The 23,222-nt window shown below is 36.8% G+C and overlaps 1 protein-coding gene and 1 long non-coding RNA gene across 3 annotated transcripts in view; one reads left to right on the top strand and one right to left on the bottom strand.

Annotated features, from left to right (window-relative positions):
* Positions 1-312: 312 nt before the first annotated feature.
* LOC116802434 overlaps positions 313-23,222 on the bottom strand; it is a 60,010-nt gene continuing 37,100 nt past the window's right edge. The window contains exons 1-3 of one of the 2 annotated variants that reach the window (XR_004362734.1): positions 4,356-4,845; positions 2,536-2,638; positions 313-462 (exon numbers count right to left, since the gene is read on the bottom strand). This is a non-coding gene — a long non-coding RNA (uncharacterized LOC116802434). Of the gene's footprint in view, positions 463-2,535; positions 2,639-4,355; positions 4,846-23,222 lie in introns of those variants that run through there. The other variant, XR_004362733.1, reaches the window with a different exon arrangement.
* The window catches only part of LOC116802433 (rho GTPase-activating protein conundrum), a 29,883-nt gene continuing 10,233 nt past the window's right edge, over positions 3,573-23,222 (top strand). The window contains exons 1-4 of the mRNA XM_032726912.1: positions 3,573-3,804; positions 3,943-4,023; positions 19,758-19,922; positions 19,982-20,049. Of these exons, the coding sequence (XP_032582803.1) occupies positions 19,808-19,922; positions 19,982-20,049 (183 nt within the window). The 5' untranslated portion in view covers positions 3,573-3,804; positions 3,943-4,023; positions 19,758-19,807. The remainder of the gene's footprint in view (positions 3,805-3,942; positions 4,024-19,757; positions 19,923-19,981; positions 20,050-23,222) is intronic.

Below are 23,222 nucleotides of genomic sequence, written 5' to 3'. Positions count from 1 at the left end.
GTGCAGCTCTCGAGTGGACCACACGGAGCCTATTAAGCTGGGATTTGGCGGCAGTTCCCCATACCTGGATGGCATAACTTCACCTTGGAGAGAGAATAGCTTTGATTAAAAGAGCCTTGGAGCTCATTTGAAGTTTGCTGGAGTGGAAGAGCCAGTCGAGCTTTTTTAGCTTCGCCAGTGACTTAGATTTGACCGACGTGATGTGGGCCCTCCAGGTCAGTCTCCGATCTAGATGAACTCCTAGGTAGCAGTGCGATCTAGCATTGGTGATAGGGCTTCCATCGAAGGTCAGATCTGTGCAGGTTCCGGGTCGCAGGGAAAAAGTTACACAGGCTGACTTTGAGGAGTTAATGGCCATATTCCATTTGGCAGTCCATTTTTCGATTGCGAAAACAACTCACATTTTTAGTAGAAAAAATCCACATTAATCCAACGACAACTGTGATAATGATCCTGTAAAAACTTAATTGAAATAAATTAATGCAATAATCCAACGAAGAATTTAATATTTAATGACAATTAAACTGGAGGAAGACCCCAACAGAAAGTAAAGACAACTAAACGGAAAGAAGACTCAAACGGAAAGTATTGTGAGCGGAAAATACTATTAAGTCTTTAAAAGAAATTAATAAAATAAGAGCAAGATACTGGGAATACTATACAAATTTAAAAGTAAACATTACAACATCAATTTTAACAATTTATTAAAGAAAATAATCTGGAAAATTTGGCAACCGGAGGGTCAGAACCAACCTTATCTGCGGGCGGAGGATCCAGCGCCACCAAACTGACAATTGAATTATTTAACCGATTAATAAATGTACAATTCGGTGAAGTGACCAGAAAATTTGAAGAGATAGAAGGGCTGTTAAGCGCTAGCAGAAATGTAGTGGAGGATTATAAAATCCAAACAATTGACCCAAGTATAAAATGCGAAACTACCCTAGAAGTAGTTAAATCCTTACAAAAGTTCACAGGTGAAATAACCCAATATGTAGGCTGGAGAGAAACGCCAGAAACTGCCATGAGTCTATAAAAATTCAAAGCAATTTTTTATCGCTTTAACAATTCTACGTAATAATATCATGGGAGCAGCACATGATGCTCTAATTAACCATGGTACGGTTTTAAACTTCCAAGCAATTCTTTCCAGATTGGATTTTAATTATAACGATAAAAGACCAATCCATATTCTCGAATCAGAATTTAGCATCCTTAGACAGGGACGCTTAAGCATTACAGAATTCTACAACGAAGTAAACAAGAAAATGACATTACTCATAAATATAATTATGACTTATGGAAAAGACAGTAAAATAACCAAAGAAACTAATAAAACAATTAGGAGCAACGCTCTTAGAATTTTTATTTCTGGATTGAGCGGGTCAATCTTAGAAACACTCTTTTCCCTAAGCCCACCAGACTTGCCAAATGCTCTGGCAAAGTGTCAGGAATTAGAGTCAACAACAACGAGCCCAATTCGCAAATAGGTATTATGAGTTTTGGAATGAAAACAAAAATCAGGGAAACAACATAAGATTTAATCCATTAGATCCCAGACAGCATAATAATACATCAAATAGAATGAATAATAATTGGAATAATAATAAGAATAATAATGGGAATAATAATTGGCCGCCAAGCGAGAACTTTGGACATAATAATAATTGGAATTAAAATAACAATTCTAAGGTACAACCCCTACCAGAACCAATGTAGATAGTTCAATAAGGTATGAAAATCGTCCGAATACTAGCTACTATCGTCGGCCTAAAAATAATAAACGGAGGTATAAGAATTAACAGAGAGAATTAAAATAACTTTTCGCCAAGAAATAATTTTAATCGATACCTAGCACAAAAAACTGAATCTCATATCCCATTAAAAAGGGAAGCAACTGGGACCGTAAGTCAACCAGCCCAGAATAAGAATAAGTAACATCAATGAAGATTATTTTTTAGATCCGAACCATAATGCCTCATATAACAAGAATAGACAGAAATAAAAAACAATTAAAAATATAAGTTGACACAGGAGCCACATCTTTCTATATCAAAAAGGGAATTTATGAAAATAAAAAAGAATTGCCAACTTACAAGAGAATATCTGCAGTTCATGGATACTCAATTATAAAATATTATCATATATTAACAATATTTGAAACAAATTAATTAATTAATTAATTGGGTGCAATCGAAAAAAAGCTCGAATATTGTGACAATGCGAAAAAAACGATTTGTGTTTAATTGAGGAAAAAAATGTGAATCCATTAAAATATATTATAAAAAAATACTTTGATGAACAAAAGGTATTTAAAACCGAAACGGTAATGAGCGAAGGAAGTTTATAAAGCACAAATCCTGAACACGCCGTCGTTGAATTTTCCGATAAAGAAAAAATTCATAATCTAAGGATAATTTAAATCAAATAAAAAATTACGAAAATAAGATTATGAATAAAATTGAAAAGGAGTATTCTAAAATAAATATGCAACTTCCTGTTTGAACAGATATTCGAGGAGAAATAAATACTTACAGTTTATAGCAAACAATATGCTGTGTTATGGCTGTGTCAGGCTCAGATTTCGTTAATAATGAAATCGATGCATCAGCCGCGTGTTTACTTTTATATCAAATACCTGTAATAACAAATGGATGCGAAATTTATTATATTGACAAATATGTAATCAGGTCGCAAAATGCGAAAATACTTTCTATGAAATATCTAATTTTAAGAACGAACTTTTTAATAATTGTAATGGTATATGATATTTTAAGTAAAGATAAAACTTGTTTTACCCGCTGACTAAATGAAGAAAAATCAATTTGCTCTAAAATAAGAGAAAAAATATGAATATAGATATCATTCCATTCTTATAAATGGAAATAATAATGTAAACAATAACGGCACAACTACAATAAATAATATTTCATTCATCAATTTGGAAAAACAAAATTCTTGAGTACATATCCACTAACCACTGTAAGAAACTGGAAATGGCAGATTATATAAAATCCAACAACTCAGAACGTACCCTTGTCAACATTAATATTTTAAACCAATTTATTAAAATTTTCAATTGGAAAATATCAATTTCATTTATATTATTAATTTTAATCATTTTGTATTCGATTTCTACATTAATAATAAAATTCATACATATTATATTTGTATCCAAACAAAAACGGCCAAACATAATTGAAAGTTCAAAATGTTTCGAATAAAAAGCTTCTGGGCGAGGTTGATTGGACAAGGATGATGAATTAGAAGATCAGTCTGAATCGGGACGAGATCGTGAACAAAGATTAAATGTTAATAAAGTCTCTTGTAATAGTATAAGTGAAAAAGTCTATTACCGAATAAATATTAGATAATAATATATAAAAATTATTTTTTGAAATAATCATATGGTATCAATTTTAGTTTGCATATATACGCATAAGTTCACAAATTGAATTTGAAAATTGTGTAAGGTTGAAGTTAATGTGAATACATCTCGATTCCTTCAGCAGTTTACACAAACATCTTGATATATGGCTTAGTAAATCTTTAGTGTATAGGTCAAATATACTGAATTCTGTGTAATACATACATATGTAATACATATATATATGGAAAAGTAAAATCATTAAGAAGAGGAGGTACCATCTGCTATCCAGTTGATGTCGATTTTTCGTTGCTGAAACTAGTAGTTTTGTACATAAGTTGTGTCTAAATTACTTAACTTTTTATAATTTAAAAGTGTTATTTATTAATTTTCATATAAAAAGGCAACTAGATATACGTGATGTCATGGGTTCTTAGGTATGTACATAGTATGCTTGTATATATGTTTATCCATTAACTTACATACATATGTCCCCAGACCTGTAATGTAAATTGATATATAATATTTATATTGACGTGGATTATGATTAATTTAACATCGGCATTTCTTTGCAGTTCAACGTATACTCATACAGTGGCTTGCAGCTTATTTCGTTCAGTTAGAATCAAATCTAATATTTTTACGCATTTCCTTGAGTAAGTTAAGGCATACGCAAGAAATTGTTTATGTGTGCATATTTGTGGGAGAAGACGATTTTCAAGCCGATATCAATTTTGATTTAAAAAATTAAGAGATTTTAAGAGTTTTGCATAAATAAGGTCAATCAAGTGGGACAATCAAATTTTGTATATAAAATGATCAATTAAAACTCAACCTTGTATAACAAAAAACAGACCTACCAGCATAAAATTAAAATGAGCACATCAAATTACAAAAATACCTAAATAATTACTATTTCCCTATTTTGGCAATATTTAGCACAATTACAATATGTTTTTGTTGTCATTATTTTATTATTACTATTTACCAAAATATAAATGTTACATTTTGTCAAATTCACAATGCATAAGCTTATACTACGTCTGCACACATACAGCGGTCGACTGTCGCTGTATGCGCTCCAGAGAGGTCCCTAGTACGAAGTGGAATTCGAGTGGAACATTATTGCATAACTCCACATAACTTCCAGAGGTATTAAAGATACTTGTCCTTTTGGTCTCTTTCCTGCTTCCTGAGCAATGAATCTGTAAGCACCCCGTGAAAGACCTATGGACGCATTCCTTGGTTTTGCATGTATATCGAGTATTTGAGAATGTTTAGATATGAGGGAATGGTCCGGGAACGCAGAATGACTGGTCATCCTAGCTTATATAACGATGACTAGGAGAAGCTAACGACGTGGCGAGCCTTTAAAAGACTTCTATTTCGGGAGGAGGACAGAAAAAACGGTGGAAAGATGAGGTTTTTACGACGAGGAAGTAGAAGACGTGCCGGCGAACGACGATCTCGGCGAAACCCCTTAAACAATAGCCAATCAATGATCAGTAAACACATCAAAATAAAAATAACTCAGTGGGATTGTGTGAACATACTTGAAAGGCTTTGCTCCGGCATATATTCGTAATGGAAATATAGGGAGACAGAAATAACAGAAAACGTTTGCGAGAATTTCGAGGCTATGATTACGACGAGTCAAATCGAAAAGAAATGAATTACATCGCAGACAATGATATGGATCTTGCTACAATTTGCAATTCGCTAAAACTGCAACACGATAGGACCGACTTGGCAAAACACATATGTATTTTGCAACATAAGAAAGTCGAAGCAGATTTTTGCGAGGAAAATGACTAACAGCGAAGAGTATGAAACAGACAATAAAATCGGCGAAGTAACTCAGGAAGAGACTGACTGTATCAATATCAGCGGCAGAAGTAACAAAAGTAATCAGAAAAATGAAGTTAGCTTTAAGCTTTCGAGATATAGAGGACTCAGCTCGATCTTTCAGTGGCAAAGACAATCTGTCATTAGAAGTGTGGGTGAATGAATTTAAAGACATGTCGACTATAATGTTATGGAATGACTCACTGAAATTTAATTTTTCAAAGCGGTCGTTGCACGGCTTCGTAAAGATGTTTTCCAACAGTGAGCGTCAATTAACAAGTTGGGCAAAGCTGAAAATCCCCCTTTTAGATGAATTTAAAACCGCAACCAACACTGCTCAGCTAAATAAGCTCATATCGGAGAGTAAGATTAGGAAAGGCAAAAGTTTACAGGAATACTTTTTGCACATACTTTATACCCAAGTGGCAACTTGTGAAAACAAGAGCAAGGGTAGAAAGTATTTTCAACATGTGCAAGCTGTGATTTACTCATTCTTTTATGTGCAGTGGAAATATATAACGAAAAGTACACTGTTCTGATAAACACCGGAAGCAAATATAATTTAATAACACATGATACTTATAAGAAACTTAACGAGCTAAAGCTAAGGGACTGCAAAATGTATCAGAGAAAAATAAGGTCAAATCGTCAATAGGAGGCAGAATTTTTAACATATTTTCTCGTCGTAGAATCGCGCCTCTTCGACTAAGAAATGGCGTTGGGTGACGAGTTTTGTAAACAAGCTCAATTTACAGTAAACAGTGAAGGAGTAAAAGTTACAAAACCTATCACATCAGAACTTGAAATAAGTTCAAATCTCAAAATGTATATTGAAGATCACGAAACCGACAACCGACAGACATTAAACCAACAGAAAGCAATAAATCTAAAGGAACAGTCCACAATATTATGAAATCCTACAATCTGGTAAGCACAAAGTAAACCAACATTAAAATGCTTTGATTCTGAACGACGATATACCGATATACTCACGGTCCCGAAGATTTTCTTATGCCGAACGTTACATTTTTGACAATAAAACCGATTGAAGACGGCATCAGCGAAACGGCATTGTTCGTCACTTACAACTGACAAATTGAGTTTCTGCGGGTACCTTCCGGTCTTTCCAATTTGCCAAGTGTATTCCAGCGTCATGTAAACGCTATCTTCAGGGACTTAACCAGCAAAGGCAGCTACATTACGTGGAACTTCATCCACTCAGTAAAGATAAGTAACCGCTTCAAACGCAATATATAAATTTTCTTGGACTTCTAGAGCAAACGCAAAAGCAGTATAAGCAGTATTACCAGTAATCGACAATTTCATAAAATTCTGCTGGCTCTATCCAAATCAACATCTACAAAAGATGCCGTTGCAAGTCTTCAAGATCAAAGCAACATTTTGGATAATAGCCAGGTTGACAGGTTGAACTATACAATGGTTTCAATCCTTTCAAAACTTTCAATTGACTACCCACTACAATGGCATAAATTCGTCAGTTGCGTACAACAAGTCATCAACTCAACTTTTGCTAGAAGCACTAAACCATTCGATCTATTAACGGGCACGAAGATGCGCCTGAAATTGAATTCAAGGATTCAGCAGATGCTAGACGATAAAATGATTCAGAATTCTAACGACGAGTGTGATCAACTTAGAATTCAAGAAAAGAGACATATTCTCCAGATTCAAAACGAGAACGAGAACAAAAAGAGATACAATCTACGACGAAGACCAGCCTAAACGTACAAAGTCGGCGACATAGTTGCTATTAAAAGAACTAAGCTTTCCCGATCTTATAACTGAAACAATATCCAATCTAAATAATTAAGGATCAGCAAACACATAATCGTAATTTTTGTCGATTTCGATTTAGGCAAAATTATCGATTTCGTTTTTAGGTGCGCTGGTTTTCTCTAAATTTTTGCTATTATAATGTTTCGTAAACAGTAAACAGCTGTTTAAACTGTTCTCCAGTCCACTTTTTCCACAGTTTTAATTCAGATAATTCAGATAACATTATTTACGAACAATACTTTTGGACCTTCTTTAAAATAATCAATGAATTTTTTATATTTTATAATTATGGGGGTCGACCCGATAACTTTTGTCGACGTACGTTTGACAGTTTGAATTCGATCACCGGAGCACGCACGAATATAAACTAAATTCATGATAATAACTCTGTGGTATTGGGTGTACTAACCATGGTGATTTATTCTGTTTACATTGGGAAATATAATTATGGTATTATGGTATTATACATAATACCATAATTATGGTATTATACATGACAGGATCATCACTTAATTAGGCCTATAAAGGCATATAAGTACGGCATTCCGTAAAACACACTGTATATATCCCGTCAACTGATCGGACATTTATTTGATTCAATAAAAATATATAACATAAACATAAACAAAAATAAAATATAACATAAAAAATATAAAAATTTGTATTGAATCAAATAAATGTCCCGTCAGCTGACTAAGGACAACGCTGAAAAGAAATATTTGACGAGTTTTTTTTTCTTTTTTCGGATATCAGCTTAAGACTAAATGTTAGTGACAAAAATCTTTCTTATACTGCCCTTATGTTAACATTATTTCTGGAGCGAGATCGCCCGCTTAGGATATTGATTGTATACAGCTAGCGGATGTGGATTGTATACATTGCGTGAAGTTGCCACTCTGTATTTCTTCCGAAAGTGCTGTTTATGTGAATATGTGACATATTGCCCATTTGTTTATATTATTTCGGATGCGAGATCGCCCACTTGGGATATTGACTGAAAACAATGAGTGGATGTGGATTGTGTGGTTTTTGCCACTCAGCATATTCTTATTTCTTTAGACAGTGCTAATTATGTGATTACGCCCCTATATATATAAAAGTAAACAAGTAAAGCAGTCAAATCCTAAAGGTCAGCCTTTAGGATGTTTTCACGAACGGCTGAGTGCCGCTGCCAAAGAATTCTTTATTAGAAATGGATGCTGCGCAGCTGGGATACATTATGGTTCTTTGACCACCAAAATACGTCACTCCCCTTCCCTTAAAGAGAAGCCTATACTTGGGCTGGGATTGATGGATATAGTGTGGGAAATGGAGTTTCTTCTATTTCTGTTTGTTGTGGTGTGTTTTGATTTTGATTTTTTCTTATTTTAAGTTTTGCATATAGCATCATAAATGGTTTTAATGATACATATCTTAAAAATAGGTACAACAAAATTAGTGCAATTATTACAATAATCATTAGTATGTAAAGTGCAATATTGTTCTCTGAAATCATCTCAACAATGTCGTTGTGTTTTACAATTTTTATTTTTGTTATGTATATTAAGTAGTGTGTATAGTGGTATCAAATATATTTCTGGTTTTAACAGATTTTGACTTAAAATATACTATTGATTTCTATTTTGCATTGCGTTACTCTAATCATTTTGTTTCCTTCTGTTTTTATATTATTAATTGAATTTTGGCAAATTTGGTTAATAATTGTTTGGGTTAAGTTCCAGGTTACAATTGTGTTTGGTTTTATGTATTTTATTATTTCGTTCCTGTGCACTGGCTTAAAATTACAAATTGGATTTAAGTGATTAATAATTTTATTATTAATTATTTTAATTGTCTTTATTAGTGAAAAGTAAATTGGTATGTGGGATATTATTAATAATTGGTTATTATTGTAGGATTATTATTATTTGGTTATTATTTGTGGGATATTATTAATAATTGGTTATTATTGTATTTAATCCAAGTGAATGTTTTAATGTTTAAAATGTTTTGGCTGTTCACATTCTCACGTGTGTCATAGTTTAGTATTTGGGGTTAAAGTTTTGTAGTAGTGCGTAACTCTATTTCTATTAGTGATTTTGTAATGGTCAGGGTTTATCTGTTCCACATTTTTGGTTGGTTTAAATGGGTTTTCAAATTTGCCTTGTTGTAGTGGACCTTTTCTGTAATTAGTGTCAATATTAAATTCCTGTATGTCTTAATTTATTTTATCTATTCTCTTCTCTTTAAGTTTTTGAGTGTCTAATATTGGATGCCCAGCGTATAAGAAAATTTGAGCAGGTCCAGTAGTGTCATGTTTAATTTTTTGGTTGTATGTGTAGAGGATTGTTTCTATCTTCCTTAATTTGACTTCTTCATCATCAGATGAATTGATTATACGAATTTTTTCATTTATGGTTTTGTGTAATCTTTTGACGTCTGCTACCCCGTTTTTTGCTGTATTGAGCTGTAATTTGATTTCTTCTCCTTCAAGCCATCGCTTGAAAGCTAAACTGGAGAAAGCTCCGTCTCTGTCTGCCTTTAGTAATTTGGGTTTACCTAATTGATTAAAAATGCGCATTAATGCGTCTCTGCATTCTATCCAATCCTTAGTTTTAATTTGCTCAAGTGTAGCGAATTTAGAATAAATATCAATGCAACTGTTGTAATGTTTTCCCTCAGATGAATAAATATCTACTACAAATTTTTCTCGGCAATGTTCCGGGTTGGGTGTGATTTTTAAAGGCATTTTGGTGTTTCTATGTTCTGTTTTGGCCAAATTGCATATGTTGCATTCGTTTATTATATATTTTGAATTAATAGTTGGCTATTTGGAAAGAAGTTATTTTTTTTAAATAATTTTGTCATTTTCTGTATACCAGGATGTAAAAGTTTTTCATGTGATTGAAGTATGATTTCTTTGAATTCGGCGTATGAACCAACGTTTTAATAGGAAAAGACTCCGAATTACTTTTGTGTATGTGGTATTAATAATTTCTATGTGTGCTCTTTGAATAATTTCAAAATCTACATCACTCTCAATATAAATGGTAATGTTTCTATGGATAAAGAATTCGGAGTTATTCGGAGTTACCAAATATTATTGAATGCTCTACTTTAGTTTTATCGGATTTAATAAAGATTATTTGTTTTTTGAAATAATTGATTGGTTTTGCTGTTAAATGAATAAGGTTGCTATTGTCTTCTTCTGCACTATGTTGAGTAGCTTCACTATGATGATTTTCTTTAATTTTAATTCTTGATAATACATCGGCAGCTGAATTTTCCTTCCCTTTAATATAATCTAACTAAATAATGTAGAAAAGTTTTTGTGGCCCAAACTATGGCGAGTAATTCCTTTTCGATTGCACTGCAATTTAATTCGTGATCGTTAAGTGTTCGTTCTACTAATAAAAGATATAGGATGACCGTTTTGAGAAAGGACAGCCCCGAGGGCCAAGTTACTAGCGTATCTATTTTTGCTCCTTTTTTTAAGCAGCTGGTCATGGGTTTTGCTATGTCTGCGTAATTTGGAATACATTTTTCGAAAATATCCTGTTAATTCGAGGAAAGCTCCAATCTCTTTTACTTTTGTCAGAATTGGGTATGAAACTACTTTAGCTCCAATAGGATTTGATTAAATACGATCTGGAGTTACTATGTGGCAAAGAAAGTTACCTTCCTTTTTTAAGAACTCATTTGTCTAGTTGCAATTTTAAATTTGCTTCTGCAAGCTTTGAAAAAATAATTGTATTGAATTTAAATGTTCTGTAGGGGATGTTGAAAAAATTAAAAATGAAAATATTAAAATGTTGAATAGTGCATTCCTAAGACCAAATGGCATTCGAAGGTATTCGTATTGACTGCTTTTGGTGGAGAATGAAGTTTTAGGAATTGATTCCTCGTCCATTTCTATTTGGTGAAATCCTTTTGCCAGATCGATTGTTGTAAAATATTGTCATTTACCCAGATTGCCAAGAATTTCGTACATATTTGGAATTGGATATCTGTCAGGTATGGTTATTTCATTTAGCTTTCTATAATCAATTACTATTACCCTGTACTTCATTATGCCAGAAGCATCTGGTTTTTTGGTACGACCCAAGTAGGACTATTGTATGGCGAATTACTTTCCCTAATTAATCCCTGATTTAGCATTTCCTGTACTTGGTTTTCAACTTCAATTTCGTGTGTTTGCGCAAGTGGGTATTGCTTCGAATAAATTGGGGTGTTTTTAAATGTTAATTTGTCTCCTTCCTTATATTAGAGATTTCTAAATTTATTTAATAGGCCTTTTAACTCTAAAGTTTCCTCCTGATTTAGGTGATCTAATCGAAACTGTAAAAAATATAATTTTTTTATTGATTTGTGATCTGAGCTTGCAATTGATTCTGGTGACCTTTTGATATACAAATTTTGATTTCTTTCGGATTCTGAAGTAAATAATTTGTAAGTTTGATCAAAAAGGGTAACTGTATCATTTTTTTAATTAATAAATGATTGAGCATTTTTCAACAATTTTCTGCCAATTAGCATATCGTAATTATTAGAAAATCTGTGCACATAAAATGGTTCGGTTTTTCTGAAAATACTATTTCTGGGTAACATAATCAAGTCGTTCAAGGTAATAGGGCCATTTGATGTTAAAACTTCACATCTACTATTTTGAATAGAAAGACAAAGTATATTTTCATTGATCATATTAATTGTGGATCCTGTGTCTAGAATGCATTTGTATGAGCACCCTTTGTATACTATTTTTATGTATTCGTGTTGTCCGGGGCTGTTAACCGAAAATTTTCGTTTAGTTCAGAATTATTTTGGTTTTGTTTGTTATTAATTTGTACAGATTGGACTTGTTGTTGCCCTTCATTAATGAAGCCATGATTTTGATACGGATTGTATTGATTTTGGTCATAATACTGTTGTTCGTAATAATTAGGTGGGACTTGTTCGAATTCATGCGCATCTTGGAATCTCGTTTCTTCAATAGACATTTTAGTTTGTTCACTGTCCGACGGTCTTAGTCGTTTAGTAATCGGGAAGTTAGTATTTTTAGATGTAGAGGGTTGATGTAGTTGAGGGTATGTATTTCCTCTAAAATGTGTTGTTTGGGGATTTTGGGCTTTGTTAGGATGTTGTTGGAAATTTTTTTTTTTGAATAATGGGTTGTGTGTATTGGTTCGGTCTGAAATAATTAGGTGAGTGCCAGATTTGTGTTGTGAATAGCTAGGTCTAAATGGTTGCATGTATTGATTAAAATTATGTTGGAAGGGTTGGGAATATTGTGGGTAACAATCGTATTGAATTTATGTGCTTTCGAATTCTGATTAGAATTTGAGTTTGTAGTTTGGAGTTTGAGTTTTAAATTCCGCGATGAGTCTTGCTTTGAGCGTAGGCCAATCTTCGATTCGGAAGTCCCAAAGAACGTGCAACCGGTCCGTCAAAGTTCCTTTCGATGGCTCCCAGTAGAACCCTCTGTTTTCGAAAATCATTGGTTTGGTAGTGCGAAATTACGTAATTCACTCTGCTGACGAAAGTGTGAAGGGTTTCTGGATCACCCTTGAATGGCATAATGCCATTAAGCTGCCGACGGTCTTCGGCAAGGTTGTTGTCGCTCAGCGCAACGACTTGGGGTGCGGCAATAATTGGTGTTGTGACATTTTAATTGTAAAATTTTAAATTTTGTTTTTTTTTCGTTTCGGATTTAGTTTTATGTTTTCTAGTTTCACTTTTTTTTATTGTAAATTTTTAATTTTGGTGTTGCATTATTAAATTGCTTTATTGTCCATTTTTATTTACATAAATTTTTTTTTTTTTTTTTTACTTTACTTTTTATTCTAATTTTATATGTTGGTTTTAAAACTTAGTTGCCTTTGTACTTAATGTTTTTGTTTCGTATTTCACTTCCACTTGGAATTATAATCCAAGTTGAAGAGTTTTCACGAATTTATTTTTTGGAAATATTTCAAGCAGTGGATTATAAAATATAACTTATTTTCCACTCGAAGGTTCTTTTTTCGGATACTTTTTGTATCCTACCGACTGCGCCAGTAAAATTGTTATATTTTTGAGTCGAACTAATGTCCCGACAGTTGACTAAGGACAACGCTAAGAAATAAAAAATTATCGGAGAAATAGTTTTCACGTCTTTATTCTTTTGATCTCAGCTTAAGACTAAAAATCAAATGCAAAATAGATTGAGAAAAGCCTCATTATATAAACAATATTTGTATTTCGGGAAAGCATCGCTCTTGGGCTCTTAAGATTAGGAAGTGGTCAAAGAGAGCAGTCAAATCTGCTTAGGTCAGGCTTTAGGATGTTGTCGTTTTGTAGGTGTAGGAGTCACCAAAGTGTTTTCGGTATACCTATAGAAATTGGTAAGCCAAACAATTAAACGGACAAAAATTTAAAACATTTGTTTGTTAAAACAAACAAACAAATTGACTATTGACCCTGATAAGGAATATATATAGCTTATATGGTATTCGTTATTCCTGTTACATACTTTTCAAGGAACCTAGTATACCATTTTAATCTTTGGGTAAGGGGAATAAGAAGAAACGAAAAAAAACTCAAATGTAATATTTATTAAATAAGTTAATAGGAAATAACAGTATTAATAATATTTACTATTAATCGGTGCTACTTGCAAAATACAAACCAAAGTCTGACGGCAGAGTGCGCACGAGTAGCGAAGCGAGAAGCGCTGAGCAAAGCGAGAAGATGTCAGAGTGAGAGCTTTGCGAGGAGCGATCCACATTGCTATCTTTTAGTTATTAGTGCGAACGTAATGGATTCGGACGAGGAATTTTTGCATTAAAGGCAACTATAGACTTTCTGTTGAAAAAAAACTGGCGTCCACCCCTTAACTGCAGTAGAAATGAAAAAGGCGAATTAAATAATTTAGATTATGACTTACGAAACCACACAGAAACGTTTATTCACTGTGCGCGGATGTCTAATTGGACTTTTATATTATTATATTTTAAATAAAATTAGTAGTCGTTTGACGAAGAATTAGCCAAATTTTGTTATACACCCTATACTGCCTTGCCAAAAATTAATAATAACATTTTTAATTATAATTATTATATAATATTATTATTATAATTATTTTATAATTAATAACATAATTAAAAACAAGAACAGAATGGAACAAAACAAAAAAAAAACGTGTGTTTAAAAAAAAACGGTAATTAAAGCACAGAATACAAAAAAACAATCGTACGCTCTGAGCGAGTTAAAGCGATTAAGCAGGTTGCAAACTGGTCTCTCTCTTGAGCTCGCAACTTGCTTCTCTCTTACTCTGACATCTTTCGAGCGATTGCACTTAAAAATGCATGCAATGGTTTATCGCTCGTTTTCGCCCAATATTATCGCTCCGCATCTCGCGCGCACTGACGATCTTGACGATTTAAAATTGAACAGCGATTCTGTTCAATTATATATTCTGTAAATATATAACAACAGAAAGGCTTCGCGCGAGCAGACAGCTCATATCGTTTTCTACATGTAAATACATGCATTGTAGTAGATCGCTCTGGAAAGCCTTCCATTCTGTTTCTGTACAAAAAGAAGCTCCCTGTAATACCTTTTTTTCCTCGACACGTTCTCGAACTTCAGACAGTTTCACTGTCCGGCTTTTGAACAAAAATTCGAGAGATCCTGGAATGTCAGCGCAAAAGGATTGCTTTTATTTTTTTACATTGTTATTAGAATGGCTTTGGCTCAACCGACATTATAAATAATTGTACGGTCATCGCGGTCAGTGTTTGCCAACTCTTTGGGTCATAAAAAAATATTCTAGCGAAAACACAAGAAATTACAGTCTAGCTAGTCAAAAGAAAAAATCAGCGATAGAAATTTGAGATCCCACAATCACAAGGTTCATACTAATATGCAGGTATACTCAGGTTGACTCAGCAAGCGATCCTGATCAGGAATATGTGTACTTCATAGGGTCCGAAACCCTTTCTTCTACATACATAGTGAGTAACTTACTTTTAAACGAGTTTATTATAACGGCTTAATCTACTGTTATAATGACATAGCTTCAATCAATGAAGAAAAAATTCCAATTGTCCGTCCGTCTGTCCGTATGGCCGCGTCGATCGATCTCAGGACCTGTAAAAGCTAGACTGTTAACTTAAGTTGTTGGCTTTGAGTTTAAGTTGGGTTTTTTTGGCTTCAATGTGCCTGCGCCATGTGAGTCTTCTGTCAAGGTGTACTCCTAGGTACGTTACCTTATCTGCTTTCGGGAGTTGTATGTTGTTCAACAAGAGCGGAGGACAGTCTTGTCTGTTTAGCGTAAACGTCACGTGCTTGCATTTTTGCTCGTTTACTTTTATTCGCCAGTCAGAGAGCCACTTCTCAATGTCGATGGGGTACAGTGCCAACTGTGCTGTAGCTTGGATAGGGGACCTTGAACGGCTAAGGATAGCTGTATCGTCGGCAAATGTGGATACTGTTAAGCGACTATTTGTAGGGATGTCGGCTGTATAGATAAGGTATAAGGTTGGCCCAAGAACGCTGCCTTGGGGGACTCCAGCCTCAATTGTATGATCAGTGGAAGTGGCAGTGTTGCACCGCACTGTAAACTTTCTGTCATAGAGGTAAGACTTTAGAAGTTTGTGTGTGCTTTCGGGTAGGGATGTTTTAATTTTAATCATTAGGCCGTCGAGCCAGACTCTGTGGAATGCTTGGGATACGTCTAAAAATACTGCTGTGCAGTATTCGCGATATTCAAATGCAGTTCTTATTTCCGTTGTAATACGATTCACCTGTTCAATGGTTCCATGGCTTTCGCGAAATCCAAATTGGTGGGCTGGGATTATGTTGTGGTGTATCAGATGTTGATTAAGTCGGATCAGCAGGCATTTTTCGAATAGTTTCGAAATACATGAGAGTGGACTTATTGGTCTGTAAGATGAAGCGACTGTGTGGTTCTTACCAGGTTTTGGAATCATTATGATAATCGACCTCTTCCATCGTTGTGGGAAGTAACCAAGTTTGGTGATGGCATTAAAGAGCTTGGTTATGTAGCGAACTGCAGAATGTGGCAGCTGGATGATCATTTCCGGTGTTATAAGGTCGCAGCCGGGGGATTTTTTCGGGCTGAGATTGTCTTTGATTATTTTAGTTACTTCTTTAGGACGAAACACAATTGGGGTGTGTTGCTGGTGGCGGTTTACGGGATAGGACGGTAGCGCGAATGTGCTAGTAGCCTGGTTTGGCGTGAACACATTTTGTAGGTGAGCGGCAAATGTGGTGGCTCTGTCTTCATCACTACGGGCCCAACCACCTGAGGAATTCCTTATCGGCAAAACGGTTTCAGTCGGTGGGCGAAGAGTTGAGTGGGCTCGCCACAGTGACTTTTGTTTTGTGCCTGTTGGTGTGAGTTGCTCTATGTATCGGCGCTGATCGTCGTCCTCTTCTTGTTTCAGAGCGTTGGCCAGTTTCCGTGTGGCTACTTTTAGCTTTTGTTTTGCAGTTGGGGATCTGGAAGATTGCCATTCTCTGCGTAAGCGTCGTACGTTGGTCTTTTTTGAATTAATTGTATTATTTGTTATTTTGGGTGTTGCAGTAAGAGCTGCTGCAGTAAGGATGGATTGCAATGCACCCTTGCAGCTCTCTATATCAGATTCAGTATTAAGTTTTGGGCTTAGCTCAATATGTGAACTTATATATTTTTTATACCTGAGCCAGTTTGTTTTGTGAGAAGTCAATCTGAATGGTGGTTTCACGTTTTCTGCGTACCGGCGGAGGTGAATTAGTACAGGCGAGTGATCAGATGACAGATCCGGCAGACATTCAGCTTTAACCAAACTGCGGGAAATATTTTTCGTAACTGCGAAGTCGATCAGGTCAGGCAGCTTATTGAGGTCTGATGGCCAGTATGTAGGACTCCCGGGGGAAACATGGTCAAGTTTATTAGTGGCTTTTATTATATCTTATAAAGCTGTTTTCCTTTTGGGTTCACAAGTCGCGATCCCCAGTGAGTATGTTTAGCGTTGTAGTCGCCTGCTGCAATGAAGTGTGGCCCTAGTGCTTGAAAGAAATCCAGGAATTGAGCTTCTAATACTGTGAAACGGGGGGGGCAGTATACGGCCGCTAGTGTAAGGAGAGTGTTGTCATCCAGCTGAATGTTGATAGATGTGGCCTGAAGATTATTTTCCGCAAATTCTTTGTAAAAGTGGTGCTTCATACGGTTCCTTATGAGTATGGCGGTGCCACCGTGTGCTTTTCCATCGGGATGATTTGTACCGTAGAAATGATAGTATCTTATTTGAAAATTGTATTTGCTTGTGAGATGAGTTTCCGAAAGAAGCATTACGTCGATATGCTTCTCATGTAGGAATTGAGCTAGCTCAAGTTTGCGCTGTGAAACGCCATTGGCGTTCCACGTAGCTATGCGTAAGGTAGCCATTATTTATTTGATTGTTGGGCTACAAGCATTTGTATCAAAAGGTTTTGATTACGCATCATGTCTTGAATGGTGGTCTTCATAAATGTCATAAATTCCATCATGCTCTGTTGTAAGGCTTGCATCATAGCTTCAGTTTTTGTTTCCTGCTGCGCAGCTGGGTTATAGTTTTGTTGTGTGTCTAATTTTGTGTGCACTTCATGTGGAGTTCGGGAATTTTGGGTTGGAGGCGTCATACCTGATTTTAAAACGTTTGCAAATGTTGTCTTGTTAGTGTTGGATGTAGGCCAGGGAGCGAAACTTGCTGCTTTCGAGAAAATTACTTCAGGATTTGTCTCTGATGGTATCAGCGTAGCTGTTCCTTGGTGTGCCCGCGCCGTGTTCATTCTTTTGTGAAGTCGGATTTTCAGCTCTTTGTAGATTGGGCAGCCTCTGTAGTTTGCTGTGTGATTGCCCCCACAGTTATTGTTTTGACACTGTTTGGAGTCGTGGAGATCGCCACCGACTACGCACACCGGGCGAAGTGTACAATACGACCTCGTGTGGCCATACTCTTGGCAGTTTGTACATTGTACAGGAGCGTTACGTTTGTGCGGCTCTTCTACCGTGATCCTACGGTGCAGAAGGAGCTGGAGTTTGTAAATTGGGTGAACCTCGTTTTTTCTAGGAGGCTTGTTTTCTGGTTCAAGCTCAATCTTGAAGAGTGGTTGGGGCTGCCTGTTTCTGTTTTTGATATTGAACACGCTCTTAACGTAAAATCCCTTTTCCTTTAGCGCCTCAGTTATCTCTTCGGGCGTAACATCAGACTCAATGCCCTTCAGGACTACTTGCAGGCCCTTGCTGCTTTTAAGCTGGTAAGTGTAGAAGCCTATTTTTTGTGCGGTAAAATAGTTTGTGACTTTTCTGTAGTTGTCCTCCGTTTTCGTCTGAAGTTTGATTTCATTGATAGTACCTCTTACGAGGGGAATTATATGAAAGCTATCTTTTCCAATAAGGCCAATCAAAGTATTTACAAAACCGCTTGTGCTCTTCTCGCGGATGTATATTGGCGGAGGTTTTGTTTTCTTCGGTTCGATATCAACGGATCCCAGCGGCACGTCCTCAGCGGTATCTACCAGCAAGGCAAATCTGTTGGTATTTGCAGGGGCTACATTTTTGATCAAGGTAGAGTTGTCGCGTGTATTTTTCGGCTTGTTTTCCAAATCTGAATTTTCCGGGCTGAGCTTTCGCTTTATTGTAATGTAGCGATCCATTCCAGTCTGCCAGGTCGACCCAGCTTTTTTGTTTACGTTTTCGTTTTGTTTTGCTGGTAGTGCAGCAGTACCGTTTATTGCTTGCGGTTTTGCTTTCGCTGACTCAGTCAGAGCGTGAGCGCGTGCAGCCGATGACGAGGTAGAGCGGGCTGTCGGTCTATCTCCAGCTGTTGTTGTTGGAGGTAGCGGGGCTTCTGTCGGAGCTAAGAGAGCGGGAGAGCAGGAGCGCTCTTTCTTGATTTGTTGGTAGAAGAAGGTTTCTTTGGCTATGGGTTAACGACCGCTCGATGTCTGCGTTTGGGGTTATCGGTGAGACGTAGGAGAAGTACGCGTTGTTGCGTTGAATTGAGAGCCGGCGTTCGTCTTGCTCGCGCTGTCGCTGAGCGCGAGTGTCGTTCTGACTCATAGTTTTATAATTTAAGATAACAAATCACTATATATTTAAGCGATCTTGCATCGCATAGAGCGTCTCTTTCGCTTTCGGATATTTTTTTTTTTTTTTTTGTTTAGTTTACTTTATTTGGCGTTCACTTCACTCAAAACAACCGATTTTGTGCGGAGCTCGATAAAAAACGTCTTCACACTTCGGCGGTCACTTTATCAAAATTGATAACTTTTTTTTATATATTATTTTTTTTTCTATTTCAAGAAATATGGTAATATTACTGTATTGAATAAATAAGCGAAATTTAACATAGAGGATAAGAAAGAGGATGATAATGAGCGACTTGATTGCAGAGCTAAAAGAACGCTAAGCCAAAGGTGCAAGTGCGAAAGTACAAGATTGTGAGAGCGCGAGGAGTGAGAGCTTAAATAACGAAAGATAATGGCACAGATGAGGTATCGTAAAGCTTAATTGTGTCTCCAAAGTTGGCATGTTTACAAATAACAAATTTAGAAATTGCTTGCGGTTGCGAGACCCGACATTCTAGCTGAGGCATGTGTATTTGAAAGTCGGGGATCTCTACTTTTACGCTCTCTCTTTTTTTTTTTTTTTAAAGAATTTTTATAAAAAGTATAAAAATGTTTGACAAAAATAATAGTTTCCATAGAGCCTATCGAAAATACATGGATAATCACATTTTTACAGATATTTTCTCCCATGAATACGAGAAAATTTGATATATAGAGACATTTAAAATGAACAGCAATACAGATCTTCATCAGTCAGATGATCAGGACTTTTCGGAATTTCTCAACGAGTATTACCTGCAAAGCAATTCCCAAAGTATCGAACCTGAAGCAAGTTACGAAGGTTTGTATAACAAAAATGTTGTGAAAGTCAATAGTATTTTCTTTTGCAATTTAATTTAGATGGAGAAATGGAAGCAGAGTGGCTGGTTTCCGCTGGTTATCCAGAATTGACAAAACCCTTTAAACAAGTAAGCTCACATTTTACAATATATTAATATTTATTATTACTTTCACTATAAATTAGATATATAAAGGAGATATATAAAGTCTCTCTAAATTAGATATATAAAGTCTCTCTAAAGTAGAGTTATTAAAATAAGCAACACTTTGCGGCGCTAGTGTGCAATCTCGGACACTATTGCTTCCCTTCCTTCATTAGATTCTATTATCTGTAATCTTTTAAATCAAATAAATCATTAAGACAAGAGCGGTCAAAGTGTAAAATATATATATATCTACGAATAAGTAAATTGTATATTGCCTTTGACCCCCGTGGATTTTTAAATGCCATATATGTTTACTGACTTTTGGTAAATTAAATCAAATAAAAAATATCTCAATACTTTATTATACACGTTAATAGTAGAGTAAAAGGGAATACTAGATTCATTGGAAAGCATGTAACAGGCAGAAGGAAGTATAGATAGATTAGTATTATAATTATAGATAAATTATATATATTATTAATCGATCTGGACCTCTCCGTCCGTATGACGATGAGATCTCGAAACTATGAAAACTAGAAGGTTAAGATTATGCATACAGGGACATTTGTTGTAAAGCCCATAAACCGCCCAAAACTGTCACGTCTAAGAAATGTGTTAATATTTTTTCATTATTTAATTTCTACTGGTTTGGCAAAAAAAATCGTTGCCATGTCCAACGCCCAAAAACTGCCCAAAATTTCCACGCTTATAACATTTTTGCTTCGCATTTACAGTAGCTGAGTAACGGGTATCCGACAGTCGGGAAACTTGAATATAGCATTCTTCCTTATTATTAAATTTAAAACTGCATATCCCTTTAATTGTTCTATTTATTCAGATTAAGGTACATTTCATTTATTACAAATAATTTATAAAATTACGTTTTTAAATATAGCAGAGTTGCCTCGTAAATCGCGTCAATCCCCCACTCGCGACATAGTGGTTGTCTCTAACACTCAGTGTCCACCCGAGTACTCACCAGGTGAAGGCAAAGTCCCGGATGTTCATGGATCGCCGGCTCCGATCTGCAGGGACATGGGCCAGACATGTTGTCTCTTTTGTCGCTTTTTGTTTGCTCTTTGCGTCGTGGCTGCCACCACACATAGTTGCCGGTAACGTTAGCGTTAGTCATAGCGTCTACTGTCGTACTTTACTTTTTTACGAAGTTAATTTTGTGTTCACCTTAGCATATCGTCGCGATCGAACACTCAACGAGTGCAGACGTGCCTGCGGGCCGCGTGTTTTCTGTGTTGTTCACATAGAGCCAGCATTTTAGCAATTTAACAAAGCAGCACCCACGGCAGTGGTTGGTACACCGACCAACTGTACCCAGACACCCTCCCCCTTCAAGCTACCCCCAATATTCATACCGGATGTGACCAATATCAAGGCTCTCACTAATAGCATTGCTGGAGTACTTGGCAATGACGTGGAGTTCACATTGAAAATGACAAGCAACAACAACGTTCGCGTGATGACCCCGAACAAGGAAAGCTTCTCCGCCCTGAAGGACTTCTTGACCAAGTCCAATAAAAGGTTTCAAACCTTCCAGCCCCGAAACGAACGTGCCTATAGAGTAGTCATCAAAGGTCTTCACTACTCAACGGACCCAGAGGAAATTCGGGATGGGCTAAACCGTCACGGACACAAGGTCAGAGACCTCTACAACCCCACCCAAAGAAGTACCAAAAAGCCTCTTAATATATTTTTCGCCAATCTCGAGCCGGCCAAGAACAACAAGGAGGCCTATAAAGTTACGCGACTTTGCAGATCAGTGGTGACAATCGAGCCACCGATAAAGTTTAATGATGTGCCGCAATGCTATCGCTGTCAGGGATTTGGACATACCCAACGGTACTGCCACCTAGAACACAGGTGCGTCAAGTGCGGAGACAGCCACCTGAGTGTAAAAATAATAATAAGCCGGCCCATTGCTTGCACTGCGAAGGACCACATGCAGCCTCATATACAGGTTGCCCCGCATATAAGAAGTCCAAAAGCATGCTCGCTCCAAAGCTGGCTTCAGCTCCACGCGCCCATTACACTGTGAGCAGCAGTAAGGTTACTCCTAACGTTAGTTTTGCCAACGCAGCCAAGCAGGCAACTGATGAGACTCATGCCATCCCTCAAACACAGGCCAATATTGACAACCTGATGGAAACAATAATGGGCAGAATGGAAGCCATGTTTGAAAAAATGATGGAGAAGGCGATGAGTCAAACGAATCAGATGATGGAGAAGGTAATGAGTCAAATGAATCAGATGATGGCAACCGTCTGCAAGTCCCTATGCATCTAGACATCACCATCTGGAACGCAAACGGCCTGATCAACAACAGGCCCGAGGTCGAGCTTTATTGCAAGACCAACCAAGCGGATATTCTCCTCATATCCGAAACCCATTTTTCAGACAGGTCCTACTTCACCTTAAGGGGGTATGACCTCGTGTCAGGCATCCACCCTAATGGTTTAGCACGCGGCGGCGCCGCCATCCTTGTTGTGGTTCCAGAGTATGCAATCCAAAAGGACGCGCGCTATGCAGGCAGGTTCTCTCCCGCAACCTCAATTGCCACGGAACTGGGACGCCAACATACTGGCCCACTGACCCTGCAAAAACTCCAGACATCTTGGACTTTGCGATCTCTGGCGGCCTGGACCCGGCAAGAATCCAGACCAGGGAGGTGGAAGACCTTCTCTCGGACCATAGCGCCATTGCCGTTTCGGTCTACGCCTCAGCCATGTTGAGATCCGCGGGTAAAAAGTTAACCTTCAAAACGTCCGACATCAGCAAATACCACCACTGGCTGAACAACACGACAGTCACTAATCCACCATTGGATACCCATGAACTTATAGATGCGGCCGTTGTGAACCTCACCTCGCAAATTCAGGAGGCAGCAACTCATGCTGCTCCAAGGTTCTCTAACCAAACGAGGGACAGTAGTAGAGACGTCCACGTCCGTCTCCGACGGGTTTGGTTCCTCTCCAGGAACCCTAGAGACAAAACAGCTCTCAACAGAGCCTCCTTGGTGGCTGAAGGAAACTGTGGTCAGGCTGAGGAAGGAGGCCCTCGACAGCTTTGTTGGTAATCTCGCGCCGGGTGATCCCCACCACAATATGTGGAATGTTACCAAGCGCATCAAGAGGCCACTGAAG

Source organism: Drosophila sechellia, unplaced genomic scaffold (genome assembly GCF_004382195.2).
Source record: "Drosophila sechellia strain sech25 unplaced genomic scaffold, ASM438219v1 2R_2, whole genome shotgun sequence".
Lineage (NCBI taxonomy): Eukaryota > Metazoa > Arthropoda > Insecta > Diptera > Drosophilidae > Drosophila > Drosophila sechellia.
Note: the sequence above shows the minus strand (reverse complement) of the source record. Positions and strands in the feature narration are given on the sequence as shown.